Here is a 23,782-nt window from a genome sequence, read left to right as displayed (position 1 = left end):
TGTATTATTTTATTTTCTTAAATGTGTTTTTTTTATACTTTCTTGTGTTTCTTTTGCATCTTGTCTTCAAGGTCCTTTAAGTCCTATTGAAATATCAATATAGTATACAAATGAACTTGCAGTGCCTTATATTGTTGTTCAGTCATTATTATTTTATTACTCTAAAGTCAAAAGTGCCATCGGACTGGATGGGGCCTTGAAGGCAGCACTTCCTGCACAGAGAGGCTTCCTGCAGGATACCAAAGCTCTTCTCTCTCCCTCTCTCCCTCTCTCCCTCCCTCCATCCGTCAGCTGTATGTATCGTTAGCCCAGCAGCTAGCAGCAGCTCACCAGGCCACAGCGGCCGGCCGGTGCATCATCCTCAGCTTCCAGCCATGGCGTTGGTTACTCTGCAGCGGTCCCCGACCCCGAGCGCCGCTTCCACCGCCAGCACAGCAACCACGACCGCGGGGGAGGTCAGTTTGGTCCCGGGTGAACTAAAACGATGCTCCGGTGTGGGGAGGTGTTGGTAGACAGGCTGGGGATGAGGGAGATGTTGCGGGAGATAGGGCCGCTGATTGAAGCTACGTTAGCACCCTTAGTTAACGTGTTATGCTAGGTTATTAGCTAACGGTAGCTAGCAAACGTCTTCGTTACTGATAGCCAGATATATCTGGTCAACACATATGTCAATACAGCTGTTAAACTGCATTTTTTTAAAGACGTGGTTACATTATAAAAACCCTCACACCTGTTAAATTTGTTTGGCGTTAATTTATAGCGCTAGCTTAGTGTGACAAGTGCCTTATTAATGATATAAGCTGTAGCTAACGTTAGCTGTTTATGATGTGGCTGGCTGACATTGAAAAATTCAAATTCTTAAACATTAACTATATCACAGGCTGTTTGGCAAACCATCAGCAGAACAATAGCAGGGCTCTCACAAAACATGTACTGCTAAAGTCACATTAACCTACTAATGCTACATCTGAGATTTTTATGTTTTATTATGTTGGTGTGGGCTGTGTTCTCCTTAGTAGACAAGCAATTAGAAACAGTCAGGATATTTCTATGTCAGATTCCATTGTGGTCCATTGTGGTCTGTCCAAAACGTATAGGAAGACAATATGAGATTTCCAGACTGGTAATCATCCATATGGGGGAGAAAGATTAAACCTTAAGGCTTGCTTCTACTTCCCTTTGGTAGCAGAGAGTCACACATTGAGATTTATTGTTTTGTGGATTCACAGCAAGAAAAGTACTTGTCTATTCCACAAAACTATAATCATTCAAAGATAACTTCCCTCTTCCTATGTTTAAGCACAGTCGTCAGTTACCAGATGAGGGCGCTAACTACCAGCTAGAAACAGAAAAGCTCACCTTGTTCTGCTCTGCATGACCACATCAGAGAAACCAGAACTGACATCTATGGCTGCATTTATTTACAGCCACAAGTGTCTGAGCTAAAGCTGTGTTCAGGACAAAAATAGTCCTTGTTTTCACAAGGATGTTCATAACCATGCAACACATAAATGTCATGACATAGTAGCTGTTTATTGCAAATCGATTGCTTCTTTTAAAATAATTTGTTTTGCTGGATTGACTGGGTTTTGTCCCTGTTCTTAAGTGTCCTGCTGGAGAGGGTGGTGTAGTCCAGCAGCATCATGGTGAGGTGTGACAGATAAAGCTGGCAGGAAGCTACTGCAGCTATGATGTCATCTACTCATGAGGGGTGGGTGGGGTGGAGGAATACTACTGTAGGAGGGGAAGGAAAGGAGAGCGGAGGTAAACAGGGATTTACGACATGCTGGCATGAGGCAGTTAATGTGTGAGATTATTTCACCTAATACACTTTTGAGATTTACCTAGTTATGGATTGTTGCATGCTCTCCTTGCACAATAATAATCTTCTGTCCATCCAAAAAATTGGAATTTTTTAGTTTTTCAGTTGTACACAGGTGGCTATACAATTTTGCTCACACTGAAAAACATGTCTTAGAGCCCCTAATCTTTTCTTAATCTTTTATGAACATTTAGGTTTTTTTGATGTCTCAACTGGGTTTTTGTTCATAAATGATTGAGTCTGCTCATGAATGTTAACGCATAAACTCTCCCATTTGAGGTTTTAAGTATTTAGTATTTTTAATTTATCATACAAAAAAAATCCACCACTTTATAGTTTAACACAGATTTAGATTTTCTAAAAATGGGTCAAAGAGGACTTTGTGAGTTTTAGAAAAATCTAATCATGATTAATGGATTGGGGCCTCCACAAAAATGAAGCAAAATTGATCTCACCGTTGTATTTTGGTGCAAACCCACCAGACATAGCTACCAACTGACATTCTCCTGTATTTTCCATCCTCATTCACCCAACTATACACATATTTTTGCTGGATTAACCCCCAAATGATGTTGAATTTGGTTTGTTTTCTGCAGGCAAAATTGCAGGATTTGTGAAGAAACCGAAGCAATACTTTTTGCTTTGGGTGCTGTGGTGTGTGAACTGAACTGGTCAAAATATTCACACGGCCTTGTCACCAGCCTCCCAATACACCTTTGCTATCATTTTCTTGCCATGTTATTTTTTGTAGACCATGTTAACGTCTGTGGAGCCAAATGTGTTTATTTATGTGCTTACGTCTTATGCTGATGAACTTTTAAGTCGAGGCTGCTCCCACAACTTGCACGCCTCTGTTGCTGGTGTGGCTGCTATTAAATGAGTGGTGGTGTCTGCTTTGAAAAGCATACCAACATAAAGACGTAGCATCTTTGTTTTTGCACTTGTGCTTTAAAGGAATTACTATATTTAGATACTGTTGAACATTACACACATTATGTTGAGTATTTCAGTTGTTGGTTCCTTGTCGGTTTCATTTATCAGTTTATTTTTGGTAAAATATAGATTAGCCTGTAGCTTCTGTCTACGTGGCAGGCTGGGAATATTTGTTTTAATATCATCAAAATGGATGTGGCATTAATTTTTTTCCTGTTATCTGCATTGCAGGATTTTGGGAGTGAAGATGAACGGCGAATAAATCAGAGGTAAGTTTATTTTATGTTTAGCACTTACGTTGGTAGTACGTGGTAAAGCAGGTCAAATTTTATACACAGGTGTTGCTGACTGAATGGTTGCATCTTGCAGACTAGCTGGCATGAACAAATGAGAACAACTGAGCGTCACTGTAATAAAACACCTGTCTGTCTGTTTTATTGGCAGTCATCAATTCCTAATAACCAACTGTAAAAACCTTTTTATACTAAGTAATCTCTCAAGTAATAAGTTGACAGGCGTGTCTGTTTTTTTTATCAGCACTTAGATTGATGAACTTGCTCTTCAATCGTGCATCATCACTTGACTCACTTGGCCTTTCCCCAGCTTTTTTATTTAGCTTTTTCATGAAACTTTTGATGGAATATTTCACATGAATTGACAGAAGGGTGATTATAATTTTGGTATTTGATTTTTTTGGTTATTTAATCAAATATTTGCTAGTTATAGCTTAAAAAGTGAACATTTGCTTGTTTTCCTCTTTTCCGTCATTCATATGCGTAAATGACATGTTTTGTCTCCGATCAAAAGATGAAATGTAGCACAATGCTTTGTATCTAGACTTTGGTTATAGCACGCAGAAAGACAAAGCACCATCAGAGTGTTCACACATGTTCCCTTTTCACCATGCAGGACAGCCATTGTTTCACTCTGGATGAGCACAGCCATAAAATGTTCATTTGTACATTACAAAGACAAATCAAATGAGTCACAGTATTTTGTTATTCTTCTGCCAGCTGTGTTAAAGTATGTTGCAAGAACAACAATAAATATCCAGTGAGTGCATGACAGCCCTTGATGTTGCAGTCAATGCTTTTTCAATCTAAACTTTTTGTGTGTTTGTGTTCCTGATAATATGATGGGCCAAACCACATTTCAAGGATAGTAAAATATTTCAAGAAACTGCTTGGCTCCAGTAACTTATGTTCTGTGCATTGGATTCTGATTCTTTGAATAAGAAATGAGTGTGACTGTGACAGGGTGATGCAGTTGTGTTAAAACCTTATAAAGTTAGTTATCTGTCAAAGGCTGTAGCAGAGTCCCTGGGGAGGCTTTACAGTAAAGAGCTATTTTGAAATAGAAAGAACTGACAGTTCCACTTTGTACTTTTATTAAGTAACCTTGTGTATTAACAGCAATATAAAGGTACTTTTTGGACAGATTGAAATCAATATGATCTAAGTATGTCTCTTAGATATTGAAAAGTTACATTGTATTATAGTTTTCTGCAGACTCATCTAATTAACCACCCATAACGTATAGACGTAGATGAATCCACTGAAATGCAATGACTGTGTAACAACTGTGGTATATGATGTCTCTGTTCTGAAACTGTTGTATTAGCTGACATGTTTTTTGATCCCATATATATATTATTGATTTGCCAGGATTTTGACTTGGGTGACAAAGTAGATCTTCATGTGGATTCTTGTTATAATTTTTGTGATTTGCTGTTGTGAGATTTGTGATTTTTTATGAACTGTGAACTAGTTGATAAGATAAGCGAATACGTTATTTCAGTTTCTTTTCACTCATGCAACAGCCTATGCGATGCCCCTAAGCAATGCATGTGTGTGAGAATGATCTGTGCATAATGTGAGTCCCGACTTGCCTCAACATAGCTTCCATTTTATGAGGGGCTGGAATGCCACGTTATTCACTTAAATTGCCAGTAAATTCATGTTTCATAATATTATGGCACATTAAGTTATCTTTTATTTGACAGATATATTTCTCTTTAGACCAGTGTATACTGATCTAGTACACTTGATAGATAGCTACATCTGTTGATGGACAGTTACGCAGCTGCCAAGTATTTGTGCTTGCTGTTCCAGGCTGACCTTGATAAAGATGACAAGCCCAAAGGGTTGACAGAGGCTAACATAAACACTGTGCAGGTGTTGGTGGCTCTGAACCAAGGATGATATCATTTTACAACTTTAGTTGGGCAAGAAGCAGATACAGCATGTGGGTAAGATGAATGATCAGCAGATTATGAGCTCCACAAACAGCAAAAATACATACCAGGACACTATTACTCTTCGTGTGAAGTTCATTTAAACTCACTTTTCAAGACTGGTTGATGAATGATTTAAATGCCATGAAATGTCAAAGTTCTCCCTGTGGATTTGAGAAACATAGATAGACAAACTGCAACAGAAGCACCAGCTCTAGTTATTTATTTTTGATAAATTTTTCCTCAGTAACACAATGATGTCATTTATTCAGGCTCTCCATTTCTCTACTGACACCTGAGGAGGTTTGTTCCTCCCTGTACTGCCCCCTCCCTCTCTGTCTCTACCCCCTTTCAGTGGTGTAAGTGAGAAAATGCCAGAATTATGCAACTGGCAGCCCCAAGAGGAGGCTTTTTTTGCTCGTTGTTTCGATGTGTGCAAAACACACTCTGAGACCATGAATAAACCAGCGTGGTTGCTGCCTCTGTGTAGCCTCTTTGTTGTGAGTTCTCTGTGTAATCCAGTGCACCTCTCTCATATAACCAGTACACCTGGTGACTCGGTGGCTTAGAGGACATCTGGTCCTGTTTGGCCCCATCCAGGTCCATCTGTTACTGTTGCAGCAGTATACTATTCCTTAACTCGGTGACATGCCGTCATTCCTGCCTGCTGCTTCTACAGCTTGAGCTCATATTATGCAGGGGAAGCTCCAGTATCCAACCTGGTCCATCCACTCCTAAATGCACCTGACACATTGAGCTGTCCAAGTTTCCACCTGGAGCAGACTGAACATACGTCAGCCTGTAGAGTACAGTATCTGCCAGTGACCAGGTGTAACAGACGTACTATTGTCGAGAAGAATAGGAGAGCTATCTTGTTATCTGTGTCGCAGAGCTATTGTTAATGTCTGTCAGCAAATCCTCCTAGATTAACAGCGTTGTGCCACTTCTTTGTGTACTTGTGGGGGGTGTCAGTGCTTAGTGAGAGAGGGAAAGTGAGAAAGAAAGTTACAGCCTATATTCGTTTTCAGGCCCCAAACATATTAATATGCAGGCTACATTTCAACAGTTCTTTGAGACTAGAATTTCATGTTTGTACTCCAGAGTTGCTTTTCATTAACTTTGTGTTTTACTTTCCTTCTTTGCATCTACAAAGATCAGTCACTGGTGTGGCAGATGCAAGAGACATAAAGTATATTTTGTCCATAACATGCCATTGTGCTCTCTATTAAAGAAACACGCTGTGGTTTCTTTGTGGTCCATGTTAGTGAGTGACAACCAGCGCTGGCCACTTGAAGGAGAGAGAGACAAGATAATCCCTCCCTTATAAGCCTGGGTATAATGAGATTTGGGAGTTTTGGGAGATTGCCAGTTCTCACTGCCCTTTCCACCCATGCTTGGCCCGTGTATTAAGCTCCCTGGAGGCACTACCTTGGATGCTGTTGACCCCCAAAGTGGCATGCACATGGAGACATCCCATTAAGAAGTTTTGTGCCAAAATTCCTCTGCTTTTTTTTTTGTCTTCCTCCAATTGTGCATGGTCTTGCTTTTCCCCAGGAAGACATGGAGAGAAAGCGACGCTCAGCGGGTTTTGGAGAGGTGGTTTCTGTTGGACAAGTGGACATGTTTTGCTCTGGCTAAAGAGGAAACCTGTTGTTCACTTTGTACTTAGTCAGACCTGATGGATGAGGAAAGCAAAGAATCACAGAGTTCATGTAGAATGAAGGGGAAATCCACATCTTGAATTCTATTAGATTCATTGTCCTCTGTAAGCATCTGGCTTTTTGCTCTAGAGTTTTTCTCAAAGAAAAAGAAAAGCATGTGATTCACACTCTGTCTCTTGAGAAAAGAGTACAAGTGCTTGTCATGAATGAAAGAGCAAAATTTCCTCTAGTTTCCTTTTATATGAATGTGGACCTTTAGTATAAGAGTGTGACACAGACAAGACAGACTGAAGGACGGGGGACATGAGCACAGTAGGGTTTGCCTGAGGCAGCGGGTGGAGGCTGCAGTACGTCCCTCCAGGCAGGAGTCTGACTCACACTCAGAGACGCTCAGATGAAGGGAGGAGGAGGAGGCAGCAGAGGGAGTGGCATCTGAGCAGACGGCACTTCTTCACAGAGCAGCACAGATGAGTGCAGGCTGTCACTCAGTCTGTCACTCAAAAGCTGCGGGCCAACACTTGAAACCATCGTTCTTCTTCTTTTGCACTCTTTTGCTCCTTCATTGTTTCTGGAGGCTGATGAAGAGGAGGTAGCACGTGCTGCAGAGGCCTGGGATTCGTTCCGGTCAACAGGATGCATCTGGCTGTAGAAACCATTCAGGAGGCCGTGATGAAGATGCTACCTTATTTTGTGGAGAATGCTGTGTTGACCCAGAGTGAGATAAACCGCATGTGAGTCTAGTTTATCTTATCAAAATGATAAAAACTGGTTGACACAAGGTCCTCCCCTGATGAGATTTGACATCAGACTAAGGTTAGGACTACATGCTCTAAGCTCAGTGGTTATTTTTTTTAAGCAGTTCTGAAACAAATTTTGATTTGTTGTTATATTGTAACTTTTAATTTATTAGCTCAGTTTAAGATTTTAAATGTTGCCTGAATTATTTCGCAACAGATACTATGATCTGTTAGGCCAGCAGACCTAATCAGTCACTGAACTTGTCCCAAGTAGTGATGTAGTTGATAGAAACAGTGACCCTTAATCAAAATAAGTTGTCGTTATCATTCAGCTGAGATTCAGTGGTGCACAGCTCATTGTATTAATGATATTTCTGTCGCTTGATGTGTTTATTTTTTTGCTCTCTGTCTGTAAAGGAGGTATAGATACTGTAGGCTGCAATCATGTGGAATCATTGAAGCTATCTGGCAGGTATTTCTGCCATAGTCTTTGTTTGCTTTGATACCACATGTATTTTTAGCCCTAGTGTTTGTGGAGAAGCTGATAGCAGGCTGCTGCAGGGCAAGAGTCAGTAGAGCTAAGTCTGTTTAATTAGGATGTCTGAGTACGGCCTGTGAAGCAGTGGGACAGCTCTTGATTTACACATAAGGACAAGTTTCACACATCCTCAAATTTCACCTTTTAAAGGTTTTTTTTTTTCTCCAGGAAGGTATCAAGTATCAAAGGCTAAAACCTGTGGACTGAAAGTTGGGTTACTAGCGGAAAGCAGGGATTTGTACACAGTACTAAGCAGTGATTAGGCCGTACCCCTCTTCTTATTCTTGGTGTTGCCACTTTTGCCTCATATTATCCATCACCCCCTGACAGTAGACCCTCCTGATAGCCTCATAAATCTCAAACTGAGAACGGGCTGAAACAAAAAAGTGAGACAAAAGCTCTTGTTTAGAAGTGTCCACCCCCATGCTTAGTCACTGTGGAACTTTGTTTCTGTGGTGCTGGGGGCGGAGGGAATTTATTGTGAGGTGCACAAAACGAAGTCCATTGTTCCCATAAAATCATCTGTTTGGCCCAGGCTTGCTCTTCTGTATGTGGGTTTTGAAAGTGTGATCAGAGAGAGCTTAGTGAGGGAGCAGTTTCAGAGCTGGATATAAAAATCTGATGTTGGAAATTGTAGTCGCTGATGTTATTTAGATGAAGGACTTTAATTTTACCCTTTTAACACAGAGGCATTTGGTCAGTGGTTTGTGTATTTGTTGGGGATGCAAAACTGTTCAGTTTTTTTTTTTTACATGTCTATCTTTAGGTGGCATTAATAAACACTGATACCAGCATTGCTCTTTTAGGCTGACATTAGCCAGTAATACTGTGACTATACCAATACAATGATTTCCATATTTAAAGATAGGTCTATCTTTAGTATCTGTATGGATTTTGTTTTGTTGCTGTCACTCATCAGTTCTGTGCCTCCCTAATGATGTCCTGATTTGCTACACTGAACACACAGAATACATGGTGCATGTGTCCCACCCTGCTGCCAGGTAGATCTATGAATGTGCTCATGTTGTTTTTCAATGAAATGGAATAATTGAAATCAGCCTGGAGGAGAACACCTCACTTCTTTTTTTATTGCAGCTTCTTACTTATGTCATCTGTTGACAGCTCCAAGGCCTAGCCTGAAAAAGTCAGGACTTTTACAGGCAGGTGTGAACTGATAATTGCTGCTTTGTGGTCACTGTGAAAGTTAAGCCTCACAAACAACTGCAGTTAGGTCAATTATTTACTTTGTTGCATTTCACCCAGCCATCGGAGACCTGACAATTCAAGTTTGAGTGAGTGCAGCCCATGCAGCAGAAAAAAGACAGATAAGCATTCAGGATCAAAGCTTGATTCATGGGTGCTGCAGACCTGAGGTCTGCCTTTGTAACGTGGCAGCTGGGCTTTTCCACTCAGCTGTTGAGGTAATTCACCAGCAGCAGAGAACTGTGATTTATGCTCCCCTCATTGGCTGTGTCTACTAACTGAATTGAATATTTCATTTGTCTTGCGTCGTACTTCTCAGCCTAACTGTCCAATAAACAAGCTGGAACAATTGTGCTGAGCTGTTGCTCTGCAGTGTGGAGTCTGATGTATAACATTCATGTTTCAGTACTTGTAACTGCTCTCTCCCATTTATTGCAGCCTGAGTGAGAGCTTCTTCATGGTGAAGGGTGCTGCTCTTTTCCTGCAGCAGGGGAGCAGTCACCAGGGCCAGAAAGTACATCCTCACCACAAACATGCAGGTGAGAACCACAAGACACCCAGAAAAGCACACCCTGTTATCCACATAATTTACCCTAACTATAGTTTTAGTCTCATCAGTCTCCTCTTCAGATTTCTCGTCCAGGTTATACAGTGCAGTCTGTGTGATGAGTTCAAGTGCTGCATTCACTAACACTGCAGTAGATGTTTGTAGCTGAGGTGAGGAGGATGGAGGCTGCCTCGTTGATAAGCATGTTCCAGACATATAGCTTAGGCAGATTAGTGCTTAAATCCAGCGCATGGTAGCACGATTCTAGTAGGCTCTTATTGTTTGTATTACCTTGGGTTCTCTGCTTTTATCACCATGCTAACTTTAGTGAGTAAAGGGAACACAATGTAAATGTAAATGACTGTTTTCAACAAACCCTGTATGACATTGTTTTATAGATTATATGATGAATAGTATAAAAAATGAACAGTGAAACAGTATTTATTTTATTGATTGAAGTCTGATGTCACATGACAAGTTGGACTGAACAATGAACTGGCCAGTGTCTTTTATCAACGGCTGTTTTTAAAATGTCACAACTGAAAGACACAATTAATTTCTTTAAAGACATAAGGCTGACCTGACAGTCCACAGGCATGATGGGAATTCAGCACCAGCCAACAACCAGCATGCTGCCAAGTCATTTGGCAAGTCATGGCTGGGGTTGGCAGCTTTGTCTACTCTACCAGCCACTTTGTCAGGTAGCCCACATATTTGCTTGTCCTGCTTTGTGCTCTCAAACATTTGGCAGGGGAAATAGTTGTGTCATTTCCTAGTAACTGTGGCTTTTAGGAAAAAAGAGACAGTGAGGTGACTTATGCAATGTGTTTGATAAAGGTATTCCTGCTCTAAGAGCTAGTGCCCTACCAAGAGGAGCACTGCTTCTCTCTCTCTTTTTGAAGAAAAAAAAAATTGAAAATGAATATTACACAACGTTAAAAAATACAGAAAACACTGTAATCTGTAAAGCCATACTGAGGTGTGCAGACCAGCGCTATGTCATTTTAATGTAGAGACTGAGAGACTGACTTTCTGAATGTCTTGTTTGTGTTACATTCAAGTGAGCCGTTTCACAGTGGAAGAATCAGTGAATACACACTGTTTTCAGACATCGCCTTTTTCAGCACTGAAACCCAGTGGTGTCAGTTAAGGCTACAAGTGGAACTGTTTGAACTATTCACATCAACATGGACACATGATGCATAATTGTCTGTGGATATATTTATGTTTCTGTGGATGACTCTCACATCTTGCAGCTGTTACTATTCAGAACAGATGCCAACTTGGCTGCCATAGAGGCATGTGAACTAAGGCCATGAACTCAGTTGACTTTTCTCAGTTAACAGTTTGAGCCACATGTCCATCAAAACCATCAAAAACACACCTAAATGGTTGCAAAATCTTTCCTCTAGCAGCTATGAACAGAAACTCACAGCATTTGTAGCATCAAATAATGCCTAAATAGGCTTTAGCAGACCAACATGTTCAAACAACGTATAAGTGGAGCATTGTGAGACATTGAAACAGGTATATAGTTTTTAAAACCTTATCCTCTTTGATCTTATTTTATTAGTCTATGTGCAGAACTTGAAATTAGTTCAAGAAGAGAATAAAGTCATCTGCCGAGTTTCAGCTCATTTAACAATCAAATGTAATCACTGGATGCTGTAGGAAATATGTTTGAAAACCAGCAGGGAATAATTCATATGGATTGTAACTCTGAACTTATCTCATATTTAATATTAAAGGACCATTATGGCACAATGTGACAAAATTAAAATAATTGTTTTTTACATTTTTACTGTTTTATGACAGTTTATACATGTTACATTCAACAATGAAGATGTTTTTATTTAGTATGCCAAACCTTTGAGGCTCATTCTCATTCCGCTTTAAATGTAAAGTTAAATATTTTGCAACATTTTTTTCAGAACAATGATTATCAGACTATAAAATCTGATAGCTTGAAAGAAGTTCTGGTATTAATGTGTATATAAGTTATGTTCAGTATTCTTGTCCATGTGGTCGTATTTTTGTAAGTTTGTAAAATTGTTTCCCAACCTGACCCACATGAGACAAAGTGATCAGTCGCATATTGTGGAGATAATGTTGCTTTAAGCTTTTTTCATTTAGATTTTTCTGAAGAGACATGCTGCTGTGAGGTACATGAGAGTCGAGCACTTCCTGTTAATTGTTGTTAAAACCAGTCAGTATGTCATGATTTGTCTGTTTGGCTTGTTGTGACATATTTCAAACTAGTTGGCACTCTGTCAGCTGCTACAATGCATTGCTATTGGTCCATCTCCACACCCTGTTTTATTATATCTGACATCTTGGCACAGGGAGCACTGAGTAACATAAAAGGACAAGTTCTTGTATTGTGTTTTTGTGGCTGACAAATGGCTAATTTATTGTCAGTTCATTTCTCTTCAGTCAGTTCACAACACATGTCATCTGATAATAAAAAAAAGTCACTGAACAGGTTCAGGAGGAGGCTTTACTTTTGGTTTCAGTGTTAAACACTAGGGAGCAGTGTAACATATGTACTGTATGCAGTAGACTATAGCATTGATTTTAATTTAATAAGCTCATTGAGACTCCAGCATGCATTATACTCATTTATATTCTTATTCAGTGTTGTCATAGTAAAGTAGAATTAATCCTCCCTGTATCTTCTCTTTCAAGTCAACATGTATCAATGTGTATGACGAGGTATTTAAAACCACTGACACCAAACGCCACAGCTCGTCATTGATTAGTTTTCTTTATGATCTTCCTCAACAGGTGACTTACCTCAACACCTGCAGGTGATGATAAACATTCTTCGCTCAGAGGACAGAATCAAACTGGTAAGAGACAACATAAGTATTTGCACACATCAAAACAAAAACATGCACACACACATACACTCATAAAGGCCACTGACTAACAACCTGGCATAGCAGACCCTCTAGAATGCATTTTATTGTGTACTTACGATGCTTATTTGCTCACTGTAATTATTAGCTCATGAGAGCACACTCAGGAGGGCATTACCTAATGTTTCCATGGTGCGTGTATGCGTTGGTGTGAGTTATTTCATTTTATGTTTACCGGCTCTGTACTCTCACTCTCATCCTGAGGACTCAGTTACCCTATTACATCAAGTTTCTGTCCCAGATTTCTTTGCACATCCAACTGTGACACTTTGTTCGGCGCAGATTTTAGCAGGAGGGTTAGCACAGTCGATTGGCCAAGTGTTGCTTCTCTGGAGCATTTGCTTGTATGTACAATCAAGAGTTCTGCACTTGTGTAAAGGGAGTATGCTTTTAACACCGGCCTACCTCACTAGATTTATTTGAATTAGCTATGGTTTAATATATTTAAAAGTAAACATTTGTATGCCAAAAGTAATTACATTCCAGACAAAATATCCATTAAATAGTAAGGAAATTTATTTTGGCTCTTAGGTACTGCCACAAAAAACAGGAAACATTTTGACTTCAATTGTCTGTACCCTGTGCAGGCAGTGCGGCTGGAGAGTGCATGGTCTGATCGTGTGCGGTACATGGTGGTGGTGTACACCAGCGGCCGACAGGACACAGAGGAGAACATCCTACTAGGAATCGACTTTACCAGCAAAGACTGGTACGAATAAGCTCAACATGCAGGGGTGTTATGATCACTGTTCGCTGTATACCTGTTAAAGGTTAAAAGAGCTCCATGTATGAACTGATGTTTTTGTTTACCTTGTGTTACTCATTGACACGACATACAAACTGTTTATGTATATTTGTAAAAGTGAACAACACTCGCCCACAAAGCTATGCCTCAGACTATATCTGCTATATATGCACTACTGTTACACGTGATTTATTCTCTATTTATCTTATCCACTTTGCACATTAGCCATTCCAAACAAAAGTAGAATTTTCTTCTATTTGCCAGGCTTTTAATTTTAATTCTCACTTTCATTCTTCCAGCAAAAGCTGTTCGATCGGCATGGTGCTACCTCTGTGGAGTGATACAAAGATCCACCTGGATGGAGATGGGTGAGTTTTTTCTGTCAGTGTGACCACAGCTGCAGCTTTTAACCCCAGTGATATTTATCTGCTTTTTATCCAACACTGCATCTGCACCTGACACTTGGGATGAACTTGATACACACGTACTGTAGCTTCATGGTGCTCCAGCTCAGAGAATGACCATCTGTTTTGTTTGCTCCTCAGGGGCTTTACTGTGAACACGGCAGGTCGGACTCATGTCTTCAAACCGGTGTCAGTGCAAGCGATGTGGTGAGTAATGAACAACCTCTGGAGCCACCGTGGCTGTCTCCCAACAAGTGTAGCGTCATGATACTCCACTGATAGACACATTCTGCTGCAGTGAGGCAGCACGTAGAGGCATTGCTGATTTATTCTGCCACCTGCTGGCATGAAGATGCATATACACAGAGCTGCATGAAGCCAAACTGTACTACAGTCATTTGGTTGTTTTTGGTATAGCTAGTAGAATCAGATTTACATCAGTCATCTACAACTTTGACCTTAATTTTCCAAATCAACAACAATCTAGGTCAGCTCTGCAGGTGCTGCACAAGGCATGTGAGGTGTCACGCAGGTATAACTACTTCCCTGGAGGCATGGCTCTCACCTGGATGGGCTATTATGAGAGCTGCATTGCTTCAGACCAGAGCTGCATCAACGAGTGGAATGCTATGAAGGACTTGGAGACCACACGGCCAGACTCACCCACCATGTTTGTCGACAAGTCAGTAAACACAAATCAAATGAATCAGATTCAGACATTTCAGAAACAACTATTATTGAATGAGTCCTGCGATTTTTATCTTTCATAGGCCTTCAGAGAGAGAGAGGACAGAGTGCCTTATTAAAGCCAAACTCAGAAGCATCATGACGTGCCAGGACCTCGAAAACGTCACCTGCAAACAGGTAAATATAGAGTGTGACGCACACACACTGAAATAAACCACTGTTTTGCATTTCTGTCTTGTTTAATTTGCATTTGCTGCATTTACATGGGATTCTCTGAAGATGGAGACACAACTCAGTTGTACTCTTTTTCAAACTGACCTTGAAGTGGAAATTTTTCAAATTTACTTTGCATGTTTCTTGGATAATATTTTAGAAATATTCCTAGTTACAGGAATCTGATTGACACTATTTATATTACAACTTATTATATGAATATAATACCTGTTAACATTATTTGATGCATGCAAACAGGAACTTAAAAAAGTAGTACCCATCCAAACTCTGGCACTGTTGTGTTTCAGTCTGTTACAGAACATTTCCATAGTGTTTAGGGAGAAGAATTTGAAGCAAACCAGTGATTGTGACAGAGTACCTCACAACAACACAAAAAACTCTTCACGTACACACAAATCAAATTATGCTGTACACATTTTTTGTCAGATCCGTACAGAGTTGGAGCAGCACATGAACTGCAACCTGAAGGAGTACAAAGAGTTCATTGACAATGAGATGCTGCTGATCCTGGGCCAGATGGACAAAGCCACTCTCATCTTTGACCACGTCTACCTGGTGGGACAGCTGATACTGTCTCTTACATTGACAAAAACATATGTTACATCTGTTGTTTCCTGTGAATAACTGAGATAAAATGATTCCCTTTTCTTTCCCATCCCAAAGGAAGACTGGTGTTTGAGTAATCCTCCCTGTGAAATAATTGTTTTTGGAGAAAGAACAATCTTACAAATATTCGAAAATACACTCTTCACTACACAGTCTAAACAGTATTTCCTCTCATTTGTTTTTAGGGATCCGAATGGAATGCATCTAATTTGGAGGAGCTGCAAGAGACAGGGTGATTTATTTTATATTATGGAGGAGCTAAGATAAGCACACACAAAACATATTTTTTATTATGATTTGACCAAGAAAGAATGTTGTTGATGAGTTAACAGTTTCTTTCCTTCCCAGGGTGGGCTATATCCTCAACGTTACCAGGGAGATAGACAACTTCTTTCCAGGCACATTCAGTTATCACAACATACGTGTCTATGATGAGGATGCCACTGACCTGCTGGCTCACTGGAATGACACATACAACTTCATTGTTAAAGCAAAGTGAGTCCTGAGTGGAACAGAAAGCAATCTGCTCATGTATTTTTATCAGTAAAATACAAAGATGTGTTATCTGCACAGGAGACTTGCTTGTTCAATTTCCCACATTTACGTAGAATCTGATTTTGAAAGAGAAAACAAAGATGGAGGGTTAAAGAAAAACATAACTCTTCTACATGTTGAAAAGACATGAGGAAAGTTACGTTTTCTATGACATGATTTAATATTTTTAATATTTTAATATTCTTTGATTTAGTAACTTTAAAAATTACGTAATTCTCACCGACAGAAAGAACCACTCAAAGTGTCTAGTTCACTGCAAGATGGGTGTCAGTCGGTCTGCCTCCACCGTCATTGCTTACGCTATGAAGGAGTACGGCTGGTCGCTAGAGAAGGCCTACAACTTTGTCAAGCAAAAGAGGAGCATCACACGACCAAATCCAGGTTTCATGAGACAGTTGGCAGAGTACGAGGGCATCCTGGATGCCAGGTACAGTCCCTCACTTGATGTGTGTGTGCGCGATGATGTTTGCTCGTTGTCTTTTTCTCAGCTGACCTGCTTTCCTCCTGTACGCTGTCTGTATGTTTCTGTATTTCCAGCAAACAGCGGCACAACAAACTGTGGCATCCAGACGCCGACTGTGAAATGGCAGAGGGACAGCAGGGGTTGTCTCAGTGCTGTGGAGGAGAGGAGGGAGGCCACCTGACTCCTGAGCCAGGGATGTCTCCCTGCTGTGAAGAGGCGCTGTCTGATAAAGGTGCAGCATGCCCCTCCCCGTGCAGGACTGTTGCTCTGGAGATCGACCCCGCCTACAACAACTACTATTTCCGGCGACTCTCTGACTCAGCACTGGACAGCGAACCATCAACTCCTGTGCGCGGCCCACCCCTTCTTGGCATGGAAAAAGTCTTTATAGAAATTGAGGATGTGGAGCGGGACGCTCTGCTAGATGATGAGGCCTTTGATGGACGTGAAGGCCTGCCCCTCCCCCACTTTGGGCCTACAGCAGAGGGAACTGCCGCCCAGACCTGTAGTCGTGGCCCTGAGCCCCTGGAGGAGCTGCGTCTGAGGCTGGAGTTCAGCACAGTGGAGGAGGAGGATGAGGAGGAGGTGCAAAAGGAGGAGGCAGAAATGGAAGTACTTATGCAGCCTGATGATGGAGGGGGTGGGGATGGAGGCGGAGGAGAGGAAACACAAGATGTTGAGGTAGAAGGCGATACGGAGGGCAATGGGATGGATCTGGCAACCCTGAATGAAAATTCCAACAACAACAACCATTTGAGCCCTCCATGTAACCATAATGTAAGTTTGATTTATATGATTAACTTTCATTTTAGAATGAAAATGCTGTTTCTCACTTCGTGAAACCAATTTGCAGAAATTTGTTTGATTTATTTTTTTCCCCCTTCTCTTTATTTTTAGGAAAAACCTTCTTCCATCCTTCTTCCAGCTGATCCTTCTACGCTGTCTTGCTGGGATTCAAACTCCAATCAGAAAGACGATTCTCCAACCCTGGCTTTGAAGCTTTGCCTTAACCCCAGTCCTCCTGAAGTCCCAAGTGCTTCATTCCCACAGTCCCATACCTCCTCTGAAGGCCTCACATCTTCAATGGGAGTGCTGCGCCCCTGTGGCTCTCTGTGTGACTGTGCCAACTGTGCTGCCTCCACACCCACAGCTCTGCTCGACAGAGAGGAGCAGCCAGGAGAATCACTGCACTCAGTGGAGCCTGAGGACAGTGGTGATTTGTTGGAAGTAAAGACAGAGCTTGACAAAGGGCAGGCTGCAGCTGCTTCAGAAGCTCTCCCTGAGCTGATGAGAATGGATTTGGAGGAAGAAAAGCCTGCAGTGGCTTGCTACCTTGGCCAACAACAGGAGACCCTTCTACAGCTGCGGAGATCTGGGCTGGTCCGCCGGCGTGCAGAGAGACTAGAGAGACTTTCAGGGTCATCTCAGGAGAGCCTGCACTCTCTGAAGCCTTTGCACGCATGCCAAAGGTCCAAGAAGAGCCCTTTTCACAATGAGGAGGAAGAGGAGTTCTCAGGCTTCACTGGGGACTTCACTAAGTCTTCGACACCATGCCAAGTGCGGTTAGAGCCACTGGTGATGCCACTGACCAATGAAGCCTTGTTGGGGGTGGTGGGATCTGGGTTGCTCACACCCACCTCCTCGCCTCATGGCTCTACCCTGACACGCAGCTCCAGCAGCGACAGTCTACGCAGCGTGAGGGGGAAACCTGGTCTCGTACGCCAGAGGGCGCAGGAGATCGAGACCCGCATGCGGCTGGCGGGCCTGACCGTACCCTCGAGGCTGAAGCGGTCCAACTCGCTGGCCAAGTTGGGCAGCCTCAACTTCTCCTCTGAGGATCTGTGTTCAGCCTGCTCCTCAGATGCAGGAACACTGCTGCTCCTCTCACTGTCACCAGAGCCAGACACTGGTCTGGAGTGGGACTCCCCCACCACCTCTGCTCTGCCCCGGCCCTACAAGGACCTGCACACTCCAGAGAAAGCACTACCAGGTGAGCCCAGAAGCTGACAAATCAAGTGGAGGTTATATACACTCCACCCACCCTCTCATCTGTCACCCTGCAGGGCCGGAGAGGGCTGTACAGATTCTGGAAAAAGGAGAGAGTCGAGTCTGAGCAAACAAATTAAAACAAAACAAAAATAAATAAAAGACAAAAAAAACAATGCCAACTGTTGTTATAAGGATTGTACACTCTCCTTTGCCACATTGTTTCTCAAACTGCTGTTCACAGTGATGAAAGTCATATTGCTGTATCTGACAAGTGTGTAAAGCCATCAGTTCACCTCTAACTTGGTTTGATTCTCGGACAAACAAGTGCCTTACCTATGAGACCAGAGGCACAGAGCTGTGTGTTAGACTGCAGGATGAGACGGTACAGGACGCTCTATAACCTTTAACTTCACAGCTGTTAGTACCTGATATGTACCAAATCATGGTATTCATTGGCACTTAGATTATTTTTACCTGTCTGGTACAAAGTAGTAGCCTACATTGATGAACTTGAGTCCCTCAGTGGAGCTTGACAGAAAGCAAAGTGTTAAATAAATGTATAGTTGTTTACCGCACAGTTTATGTTTTAGATGCTAGAGGGTAGTAAAATTAATGGTTACCTCATGTTGCATTCATGAAGCTCTTTCTCAGATGAACACTGGGCTGGAGTTTTATTCAGTTCATTTGCTGATGTGGAGTTAAAGTGAGGAAATCAGTTTTGAACTCATTTTAATGCAGAGATGTATGTTAGTGCATTAATGCTTAACTATATGTGAGACTCTGAGTGAGTGAAATGGATGAACGTGGCGAGAGAAGGATGTGGCTTTGTTTTGCCAGAGGCATGCTCACTGTTTTCAACAAACAGAACAGAAACACTTCTGAGTTTGTTGTTCCTTTGCACTGCTTTTTTTTTATTGAGTGAATACTGGTACACAGCAAGCTATCTTCCAAAATAACATTAGTGTAATGTTATTGACCTCATCATTCCCTACAATGTACGATGTTCTTGGGAGAGCAGAGTGAGGAGTCACGCTGCATGGCTTGAAATCATAAAACAAACGCCTAGTGTGACAGGAACTGAGGATTTACGGCAGTCAAATCATATAATGTATGTGAGGGTTTTTCCCGAGCTAAAGTTATCTGAACATTTTTGACAAGATATAAAGAGAAAACATGAAACATTTCACAACCAAACCTTCTACACCTTAAATTTCATTCTTGAGGGTTGCCAACATTTTTAACTCATTTGTGCTTTTTGAAATGTGAAAGACCAAAGTTGTTTGGCTGTCTCGACAAATTGGAAACACCATTGAAGCTGTACAAAATATGTGAATCATAATGTCAATCATGTACGTATTTAAATGCTGTCACATCTTTTTGCACCTTTTGGGAGAAACGAAAGAGACTCAGTGGAGTCGTCAGGCTCATAGCTGTTAAGCTTTTATGCTCATATCATCAATGAGTTTTAAAGCTTTTGTCACACTGACGTGACAATGATCACAATAGGTTACTTCACAGTTTTGTAACCATTTTCTTTTTATATTTAAGTATGCAGTAACTTTTGTACTGTACATTGCTGTAGTTTGAATGCATATTGCACTTTTTATGTTGGTCAAAATAATGTACTGTATGTGTTAATTATGGAAATAAACATTTCTTTTACATAATATACCATGGATCCTGTTTTGTTCTTACTTTATTGAGCATAATTCATTCAAAACTGTTCAAAATATTCCTAAATCAGGCAAGAACAGTAGTGAGATTATATATTGCATCAGCCTGAATGCTCCAGATGTGGTGTTCAAGATCTTACTGAATGAGCAAAAACAACACACAGATATTTAGGCAAAACTAAATATCTGTGCACTGACTCGACTATGATGGTGTGTGTATCCTGACATTACATCATTGTGCCCCCATCTGTATACTTTGGCAGGAGAGCCATTTTCTAACAGCCAGCTTATATAACATTTGGCTTCCCGTCATGGTTTGCATGACATCAGTGAATTACTTAAGTTACACGCTCTTGTTCCTCCCGGCCTATGTGACTGTGCGTGTCTGTATAGTGAATGTGTGCAGTATAGCATGTGGTGGGGGCACTGAGGCGGCAAAGATCTTATTTAATGTTGTTTGTGTGTGAGTCGACACTGGTATAAAGCATTTCAGCTTCTGTTTTTTTGTACATGTAGAGGAAACTGAGACTGGTATAAATGTGAAATGGAAAACTGATGTGTCTGACTACTGTGAACTTGTAAACATTTAAATGACAGTGGGACTAAATAAGAAGCTTCATAAAACTCATCATTAGTGTGCCAAGAAGTCTGTGGGGTGTTTTGAATTAATGATGATCTTAAATTTCAGACAAATTGGCTTTGTCTAGACAAGATTGAGAGTGACCTGTAACACTTTTCAAACAAAAAGACCAGTTGGCAAGAACTGGAGGACGACTAGCTGCCTGTCTGTCAACACAGCAGCCTTCAGTCTGCAGGCTCTGGGTGTGGGCTGGCCCCTCTTCCCCTTCTTCTGCCGGTGAATTCTTGGCTGCTGTGCCTCCACTTTTGTTTTATTATCTGAGGACGTATCCTGTTTTGGATGTTACTATAGAGACCAAGAGAAACAAAAGAAAAAAAGGTCTGAGCTATTTTTCAGATCATTTCCCACACTCCTGGACATACACAGGTTGGCTACAATTACTCACCATTTATCCCAGACACAACTATTCTTTTACCATGTGCTCCATATCTTAACTATGTTCCTGGAGTGAAATAGCCTGAACTGTGAAGCCCATGCCACCACTATGCAACAGTCTGGACACCGGCCACGTACCATAACATCCAATTGTATTCCCATGTCTTAAATTGGATACAAGGTGAAAAGGTTACCACTTATGTATCTTAAAATCTCAGCTCAGGATCATACTCCTAACACATTCTCAATCCACAACAACTTCTCCAAGACTTCTTCAGGCAGCAAAAAGTAAAGCCACAAGTCCACAAGTCCGAATTTCCCCTGATTGTGTTAGTCAAATGTGCTGTGACATCACATGGATGTAATATAAGGCTCCCATTGCTTGTGCATTGGAGGGAGGACTGAACAGAACCAAACAACCAACAAAGAGCACTCTGTCGGCCCAGAGGAAGAGCAATCGCCTCGGCTACAACGCCTTACTGGTAAGTGTCAGCCGCAACATATGATAGGTCATCAATATTATATGCATTACATTGTAAGAGTGGTGATCTGTCACGAGCAAGGCCTGTGCCAAGCATGTTGTGTTGTACCACTCAGAGCTCAGAGCAGATGGCAAAGATTAGTTCTCAATTTTCCAGATGCTGAAACTTTGGTTGTGAGAGGTTACTGGTTCACCGGTATGAATTCCTGTATGTCTGAGTATGTTGAGGCAGCAGAGCACATGGTGATCAAGTGATCAGCTTTGGGCATTCAGGGAGGATGATACAGGATAATGGGCCAGTTGTTAACAGGGATGGACGGCCTTAAGGGAAGGGGTTCCCCACACTGCCTGATAGAGTAGGTGGAGGATAATCAATGAACGCAAATTCCACTGCGCTCTGACATTGGCTTTAACCTGATGAGTCCACATGATCTGAAGACACAGTTCTGTAATCCGTTTTACTGATCTCCCCATGTTTTATCTTTTTGTCTTTTATGTCTTATGTTATCATGAATTTCTGCTCTCTCTCTCTCGCTCTCTCACTCTCAAAAACAAGTTTGTATCTTCGCCACACAGCTATGCCACCATTGCAGTGTGATTACATGAACTCTCCCATAGCCATGTGTCTGGCCAGGATGCAGGCCTGTCAGATGATAAGACAAACAGCAGTCATATGTTGTCACACAGATGGAGGGATGAGGCCATAGACAGGAAAACAGACTCATGGTCCAGATCATTGTTCATTGTGCTTTGCTGTCTTCCCTGCTTACTGCTGCAGTTTAGTGGGTGAAAACTTATTAAACTATTAGGCAAGTAGACAACCTTGTGGAAAAGTTGTTTGCTGCAACATGTTATATATAAATGCTTAATGTTCTGTTTTCCTTTAACAATAACAAATCCCCTTCTCATGCTTCTACTAATACTCACTGACTATTATTCATCATCGGCGCTATAACCATCCAGATAAACCTCATAAGAGCAATAACCTTAGTCAACAGCACAAGATGACGCTGCTCAGAGAAGGAGAAATAAATACAAAATCAAAGTTAGGTTACTGTTATGCAGGGCTCTGTAGATTTAATTATTTTTTAATCAGTGTGTGGAAAATTTTTACTAACATGTATGTCTTCCTCATACCAAACATGTGGGAACATGAAAAGACTGGACTGACTGGCGCCTAATCAATTAATTAGATCACATGAAAAGCAAATCAGCAAAAAAATTCTGACAACAAGATGTGTGACAAAACTGAGTTTTAAAATGCAAAGTGTGGGAAAGAGACTTGCTGACAGACTGTCATAAGATTTTGTGAACCTTCAATAGTAACAGAGAGGGATTAACCATTTAGTCAGAGTCAGTGTGATCTGTTTGATGCTGATTATCCCGAAACAGTGATCACAGCTTTTTACATATCAACATTTGTATTGACGAGGCTCTATGTGTTAAATACAAATAATCAATTCAGTTTGCATTAGTGATAACAGTGAAACAATATTAAACATTACACACAGTGTACGAGGTAAATAATGCTGCTGAATCACTTACCAGTCCAAAACAAAGGATTGAAATTCACAATTCAGATTGTAGCATTATCTTGTGACTGTAATTTGTCCTAAAGTTGAGCTGGTGTGGACATTGCAAGTGCATGAATAACCCAACAGAGAGTATACTATAGCAGTTAAAGTCATAAGATACTTCGATTCACCACTTCATGAATATGGCTCCTGTGTGACTATGAATTGTTTGCTACATGCTACATGGTCTGTTCCCAAGACTAAGACCAATTATAATGTGTAGACTGTGATGTTAATCCCAGGTGTCTGCTCTTTTCTCCTCTACTGTTTCAGCAGCTTCCACTTTTCAGTGTTTTACTCAAACAGGGGATATTAGAGGTGTTCAGAATTACAGAGGCACAGATCAGTCTAGGCAAAAGAAAAATACTTCTGTGCTGGCATTCCTTACATGTGGCATGATTTGGGAGGATTTGGTCTTTTGTTGTGAGGTTAACACCATGTTGTTCTCCACAGACCAGTATGGGACAGAACCAGGAAAAACCTGAAGGGGGAGAACAGGCCCTCGGTGAAGGATCAGAGACGAGGCCATGCCCTGACTCTGGAGGTGCAGGCAGTCACACAGGTGATGTCATGGAGGGAGGAAGCTCCCGAGAGGAGGAGACTGGTAACACCGGGGAAAATTCTGGGGAGGCAGACACTCAGGATCTGGACAGGAGCCCCGGCCACGAGCCAACACTACCTTCTAGTGAGAAGCACGTAAATTTGCGGGAGAGTCCTTTCGCTGCAAGGGAGGTGAGACAGGGAGGGGCTGCAGGAAAGGAGGG

General features: G+C 41.5%; 1 protein-coding gene across 2 annotated transcripts; it reads left to right on the top strand.

The window, feature by feature from the left end:
• The first annotated feature begins 374 nt into the window (after positions 1 to 374).
• Positions 375 to 19,915, top strand: ssh1 (slingshot protein phosphatase 1). Of its 2 annotated transcripts, XM_022758560.1 has the most exons (15): positions 375 to 455; positions 2,987 to 3,024; positions 9,566 to 9,666; positions 12,459 to 12,523; positions 13,180 to 13,301; positions 13,637 to 13,705; positions 13,883 to 13,948; positions 14,229 to 14,423; positions 14,512 to 14,605; positions 15,089 to 15,217; positions 15,454 to 15,500; positions 15,617 to 15,763; positions 16,050 to 16,250; positions 16,361 to 17,063; positions 17,184 to 19,915. In XM_022758560.1, the coding sequence occupies exons 1-15, from the start codon at positions 375 to 377 to the stop codon at positions 18,291 to 18,293; spliced, it is 3,168 nt and encodes a 1,055-aa protein (XP_022614281.1). In that variant the 3' UTR covers positions 18,294 to 19,915. The 2 variants fall into 2 exon arrangements, with proteins under 2 accessions (XP_022614281.1, XP_022614289.1); XM_022758568.1 differs by lacking the exons at positions 375 to 455; positions 2,987 to 3,024 and adding an exon at positions 7,267 to 7,380.
• The last annotated feature ends 3,867 nt before the right edge of the window (positions 19,916 to 23,782 follow it).

Source organism: Seriola dumerili, unplaced genomic scaffold (assembly GCF_002260705.1).
Source record: "Seriola dumerili isolate Sdu_G_001 unplaced genomic scaffold, Sdu_1.0 BDQW01000017.1, whole genome shotgun sequence".
In the NCBI taxonomy this organism is placed as follows: Eukaryota; Metazoa; Chordata; class Actinopteri; order Carangiformes; family Carangidae; genus Seriola; species Seriola dumerili.
Note: the sequence above shows the minus strand (reverse complement) of the source record. Positions and strands in the feature narration are given on the sequence as shown.